This window comes from Cryptotermes secundus, unplaced genomic scaffold (assembly GCF_002891405.2).
Source record: "Cryptotermes secundus unplaced genomic scaffold, Csec_1.0 scaffold330, whole genome shotgun sequence".
Lineage (NCBI taxonomy): Eukaryota > Metazoa > Arthropoda > Insecta > Blattodea > Kalotermitidae > Cryptotermes > Cryptotermes secundus.
This window is the reverse complement of record NW_019734317.1, coordinates 1,476,563-1,482,996: the sequence shown is the minus strand read 5'-3', so window position 1 is coordinate 1,482,996 and position 6,434 is coordinate 1,476,563. Positions and strand designations below refer to the sequence as shown.

At 38.1% G+C, this 6,434-nt stretch overlaps 1 protein-coding gene across 1 annotated transcript in view; it reads left to right on the top strand.

The window, feature by feature from the left end:
- LOC111868553 (myosin-VIIa) overlaps positions 1-6,434 on the top strand; it is a 109,994-nt gene that overhangs the window by 37,839 nt on the left and 65,721 nt on the right. The window contains exons 6-8 of the mRNA XM_023859298.2: positions 1,776-1,897; positions 2,552-2,808; positions 5,273-5,438. Of these exons, the coding sequence (XP_023715066.1) occupies positions 1,776-1,897; positions 2,552-2,808; positions 5,273-5,438 (545 nt within the window). The remainder of the gene's footprint in view (positions 1-1,775; positions 1,898-2,551; positions 2,809-5,272; positions 5,439-6,434) is intronic.

Sequence of the window (6,434 nt, the reverse complement as noted above, 5' to 3'; positions counted from 1 at the left end):
GTTGTTGCGCGGATACAAACCACAACTATCATTTTGCGCACGTGCCCTGAGGCCTCTGTGGCTCAACAGTTCCTTAATAGAGCAAATACATCACATTATTCATATACAGAGTTCCCTTCTATAAAAGAAAGACTTTTCATGGCATTGAATATTAAGATTATGGTCATCAGGGATGTGACAGCATAAACAGATACCAAAGTTTCTGAGAAACCTGATGCTTCCTACTTTTATTCTACCTTGAAGATGGAAGCAGCTGGTTTTCTGGAATGTTGTTGCCTATGTACCAAACTACACAGTGTCACACTGTGGAAGGTGGAAATCTCTTGATTTTTAAATTTATGCTTCAATGGTAAATATAGAAATGTGGGTCTATACACAAGCAGGCTGGCTGCATTTCGAAGTCATGGACAACTTTCCAATAATTTTAATATGAAAAGGGGCCTTAGACAGGGCAGTGCTTTGCTCACAGTTCTGTTTAGTGTTGTTTTTGAGAGAGCAGTAAGTAACATTGAAATTAACTGTACTGAAACCACAGGATATCCAAGATAGAATGCACACATTTTAAACACTTTTGTTGAGAAAATAAACAGAGCTAGGAGAGTAGTTTTTAGCACATAAAACAGTTATTCAGAAAGCTTTTTCCTCACCTTTATCCATTTGCATAAGTTTTTATGGGTTGTAATTTAATCGATTTTAACTTGAACAATTTCCACTTTTTGTGTTTTGATTATCACTATGTATAATTTCATTTTATGATTGTTCTGTATGTGACCGAGTTCTATTTTATGAACTGTTCTTGTGTATGTTTTGATTTCATTGTGACTTGTTCAACATCCTAGGCTTCGCCAAAAAGGATTTATTGAATTTAAAGAGTAAATGAAATGAAATGAAACTGCACTTTGAACTGAGCTCCCGTTGTTGCTCACACAATGTCCATCCAGTGTTAAAATGCTGTGAAACTGATGCATGCACACAGATATATGCACTCGGTAGAATAGGTATCATGCATAAAACTTTTGACAGTTCCACTGTCATGTGGTGAAAACCATACTCTTCTGGCTCTGTTTATTTTCTCAATAAAAGTATTTAAAATATCTGCATTCATTCCTGGACATCCTACATTTTTTAATAGAACAAAACATTATTTGTCATATGCAGATGATGTGGTGGTACTTAATGATCAGTGAGGGTAATTGTAGAAGTATTTAGCACAGCTAAAGAGTGAAGCATTAAAAGCTGGACTAGAAGTGAATGCAAATAAATCTAAATAAAAGGTGTCCAAATGAAAGGCAAGATTTAACCCCATTGGATTTTTTGTTTGTTCAACATCCTAGGCTTCTAAGATCAATGAGTCTACCAGTTTAAGATCAATGACCTTCAACATCTGAAAGCCCACATAAGGAACACTATGGCTACGGTAACAATGCGGAATGATGTCGAATATCGTCTGGATATTTCTCATGCCCACATTGAAATTTACTGAGAAAGTTATATACTAAGAACAGGGAATAAGATTCTGAAAGTGAATGTAAGCAGGAACTGCAGAAGTTTTATATATGCTAGAGAATGATAAGATGCACATTTAATTGCGCTGGGACAGAAATCATAAAAATGATGGTCCGAGAAGGAAATTAATTTTCATGAGACTTGTTCTAATAAAGTTTCATGGCACTTTATTTTGTAACGATAGCTCATTGTCAGTGCAAAACTGTGATGTAGTGACATATCACCACCAGCAGTAACATGGTTGTGATCAGTTTGTTTTGTGACTGCAGTGGTGAGAGTGGTGCAGGAAAGACAGAAAGCACAAAGCTGATTCTGCAGTACTTGGCAGCCATCAGTGGAAAACATTCATGGATTGAGCAGCAGATTCTTGAAGCCAACCCTATCCTTGAAGGTAACACTTTACATTAGGCAATCCTCAGGCCTGCTTAATTATTATTAACGATTTTTCTTGTCACATTTATTTTGGCAATACATAACCTCATTAGTTAATCTAGCAATGTTAAATAATAACAAAACTGAATGAAATCTGTATTGGTAATAGTCATGTGTTTTAATATTCTAAGTTTACTACAGTTTTGATGTAGTCCTGTGAGCCTCAGTTCAGACATCTCACAAGCATGGGTTTTACTGGTAATAAGATTCATAGTCTCTACACTGCTAGCACAGAACTTCTCTAGATAAGTCTATTCTGATCCAGATCATTCCAATTCGTTTTCAAAACGTTTCTCTAAAGTCAGTTATTACATTATTTTCCCTCTTCATCTTGGTGTTCAAAGTGATCCATATCTAGTTTGTTTTCATAACCAGGTTTCTGTATGTATTGTATGTTTTCCACATCTGAGTTATGTGTTTATCACATTGTGACTACTTAGCAATACTGTGAGAACCAAATATATCATAAAGTTCCTCATGTAACATTCTCCATCCTGTAGTTGGTATGTCTTTCATAGGTCCATATGTGAAGAATAAGGAAGAGGTTTGTTCATTGTTTCAGGTTCATTGTAACAACCTTGAAAATCTGTTGTACTTCTGTTTTTCTCCTTAGCATTTGGAAATGCCAAGACAATCCGAAATGACAATTCATCCAGGTTTGGTAAATACATAGATATTCATTTCAATCATCAAGGTGTAATCGAAGGTGCTAAGATTGAGCAGTATTTGCTGGAGAAGTCTCGAATTGTGTCACAAAGTGCTGATGAGCGTAATTACCATATTTTCTACTGCATTCTGGCTGGTTTGTCACATGAGGAGAAGAGCAAGCTGGAGTTAGGGGATGCATCTCAGTACAGGTATCTCACTGGGGTAAGTCAAGCTGCTGATATAACTTTATTTTTGTCTTTATAGATTAGGCAACTTAATGCATGCACCAGCTTCAAATTCCTATTTAAGTTGTTGGTTTTATCTCATGCCTAGTCCTATATAACGTAAGAGATTTGATCAATGTGTTGCCAGGCAGCAGCTCTGTAAAAACGGTACATTACACAACAACAGAAGCAATACCTCAGTGAATGAATGTTTATAGCTTGTTACTAGGCAACAGTCAGTGTGCCAATGAACTGTCGAGGTGACTGTTATGTGACTCGTTTTCTTTGTGGTCTACCTTATGCAACAGTAGAACTGTGATATGTGTGTTCATGCCACGGCTGTGTAACAAGAGCTGGGTGCTGTAAGTTCTGAGTGAATTATAAGTAGAAGTAGTGTGACAGAGCTACAAGAACAGTTACGAAGTATAGTTACTAGTTATGAGTTTGTTATAGAAGAGAGAAATAGTAGTGGCGAAATCACGTGACTGGAGCAAATTGGAACCAGGAATGTGTAATATTTGGAGTGATTTGAAGTGCTAGTTCCTTCATTTTAATTGCATCACCAGGAGAGAACTAGTGTGTGTGTGTAATATTGGATTATAAAGTGTGGAAACAGTGGTAGCTCTGTACTAAATGTGATTAGGAGAGAACTTAAAACCAAGGTGCTTTTAAGCCCAATAATCTGACTAGAACCTGTCATTTTCGTCAAGCATACCACCTTACTTGTGACAATATTTATGGTTTTGTCCTATCTCTGGCCTCCTGTGTTTACACATTCTGTCTGTGTGGCCTTCCATCTTCTTTGATAACACATTATTCTATGATAAGGCATGAAATCTCAATCAACAGGTTAGAGTTTGATTACATGCTGTATCTCATTCTGTCCATTAAGTAACACATGTTACAACAAGAATAAAAATGGAAATATCAGATTGCACTGAGTTACGAGTACAATTTCAGTCTGTCAATATAGATTAAATTCTTTTGTGAGAAGATCTGATATGATATGAATATAAAAAGTAAAGCTATCCCTGTGACAGGCCATGAAGGCCCATAGGGTTGTGAGATATTGAGGGTCCCACATTATCTAGACAAATGGCTCAAAGATGGCGGTAAGGTTGTCAGCCTTACATGCCAGCTGCTCTTTACTCCCCAGCAAAATTATTTATTTAATTTCTGGTACTCATTTCTGTTGGAGGCTGAGTGAACCCCAGGGCCATAGTGCGGCCGGAAGGATTAGGTCAGTTGAAAAAATTCAATGACCTCATCGGTATTTGAACCTTCCGACTTGTAGAAGAGTGCCTTAACCACTACACTACCGCATGCCCCTGGTATGAATATGCTGTTGTGATTTATTTTGCCTTGTCACATGACTGTAGCATCAAAATATAATAATGCAAACTGAAGAGTAATTACTCATGTTTATTATAATTATTATTTTGAGGAAATTTCTCATGAATTTCATCAAGAGTGAAATGCCTGTTAGTCCTGATGTGTTGATCAGTCCTGTTTTTCAAGTTTTCAGTGATGATGGATGGGTGCCCAGATCACTCCTCATTGTGAACAGTTGTCCTACCCTTATTAAACATTTGACACCACTTTCTCACATTTGATGCTTTCATTACCCCTACCCCATACACTGCAACAAGTCAATGGTAAATTTAAATTGGAGAGACATTTTTTGTCTTCAGAAATCAAATCACAGTTCACACTTCACAATCAGTGGTATTTGCGATTTTATTACCACCATCTATGAGCTGATTGTCTAGACAGAATGTGGGAGCCTCGACATCTCACAACCCTGTGGGCCTTCATGGTCTTTTGTAGGGTTAACTTTACCTTTTTATTACTCACATTTAAATACTACAGAAGATCGCAAAAGAATAGAATCTGCATGTCATTCATGTCGCTTGTTACTAAAAGACTACTGAGGTCCATCAGTCTTGCAATGGTGCAATTCGTTGACCTGCGCAAGTGCTTTGCACAAACAGTCTTTTGGACAACCCTTATATAGGCAAAGAACTCATTTAATTCTCTAGTATAGCAATGATGAAAAGTGTAATGAAATTAAAGAACTCTAATCCTTTGGCTTGGTAATAATATAAGCTTTCATAAAATTAAATATTTCTTGTCATGTTTATTTAATATATATATATATATAGGACCTTTAACTTATCTGGTTTTATGGCACTGGGATAGAGTGAATTTAAGCAGTGTTGCAAAGATTGTAATGAAAACATCAGCTCCTTTAACACATTGAAAGGTTTCTTTGTCAAGTCCTTCCATTAAAATGAAGTCTGTTTTTTTTTGGATCTGCTGATGTTATAGTTTGGACATAATGTAGTGGAAATTCATGGCAGACACAAATGCAGGAGTAAAATATTGCATTAAGAATGTTGGTATTGGAAAGAGGTTGGGTGAATGGAGTTGACTGCTGTTTTATGCTTATGACATTGTAACAGGGAGGCAGTATCACATGTGAAGGAAGAGATGATGCTGCAGAGTTTGCAGACATTCACTCTGCCATGAAGGTCTTGCTGTTCTCAGACCAGGAAATCTGGGAAATTCTTAAACTTCTTGCAGCATTACTTCATACAGGGAACATCAAATACAAGGCAGCAGTAATAGGTAAATATGCAGTCATATGTAATCTTTGGTTATTTGCAGCACTCTCCCCCCCCCAAGAAGTGTATTTGCTGAGGCTCTCATATTTGTAGGCCAGAACATACAGTGCTCCAGTGTGTGTCATTTACTTACTAATGGGTGTACCTGTAAGTGCCAGGTAGCACTGGTTACATGTTACAACATAATGGGTGTTTCACTCGGGGCGGAACCCGGCATTTTGTTAATAACTAGGATACTAATAAAGATATTGCAACGAAATTTGGAGTGGACTTACCTCAATTCATGTGAAGTCTGGTGACATCATAACAAGTGCTGGAAATGGCCACCATTTGCGTCCAGACAGCATTGGACTCGGCGCACCATGTTTTGGAAAGTCCTTGCCTGTACGTCAGGTGTCACTTCTTGGATGGCCTCACTTATGTTTGCTTTTAAAGCCTCTATGGTTTGCGGTTTGTTGGCATAAACTTGCGCTTTAAAATTTCCCCACAAAAAATAATCAGGCGGCTTTAGATCGGGCGAGCGCGGTGGCCAAAGTACCCTGGAAATGATGTGGTCGCCAAAAAAAGACTGGATTTTGGCCATGCTTGCGTGCGAGGTGTGTGCTGTTGCTTCATCCTGCTGGAAATAACCGATGGATAATTCCTCATCGTCCTTATTGTGCTGTGAAGAAATCTAAGCTTCATGCATACCAAATCTCCGTGGTGCACAAGTTAAAAGAGCCAGATTACGCGAAGAGAGTGGCGTATTGTCAATGGTTACAGACCCTTGTCCAGGATAATCCGGACATTCTGGAGTACACTTGGTTTTCAGACGAGGCATGGTTCCATCTTTCCGGATATGTTAATTCGCAAAATTGTTGCATTTGGGCAAGCGAGAATCCCAATGCGATACACGAAGAACCCCTTCATTCCAAGAAGATTGGTGTTTGGTGTGGAATTTCCTGGCGGTGCATGATTGGACCCATCTTCTTCGACACGACAATCACAACAGCAGCGTACC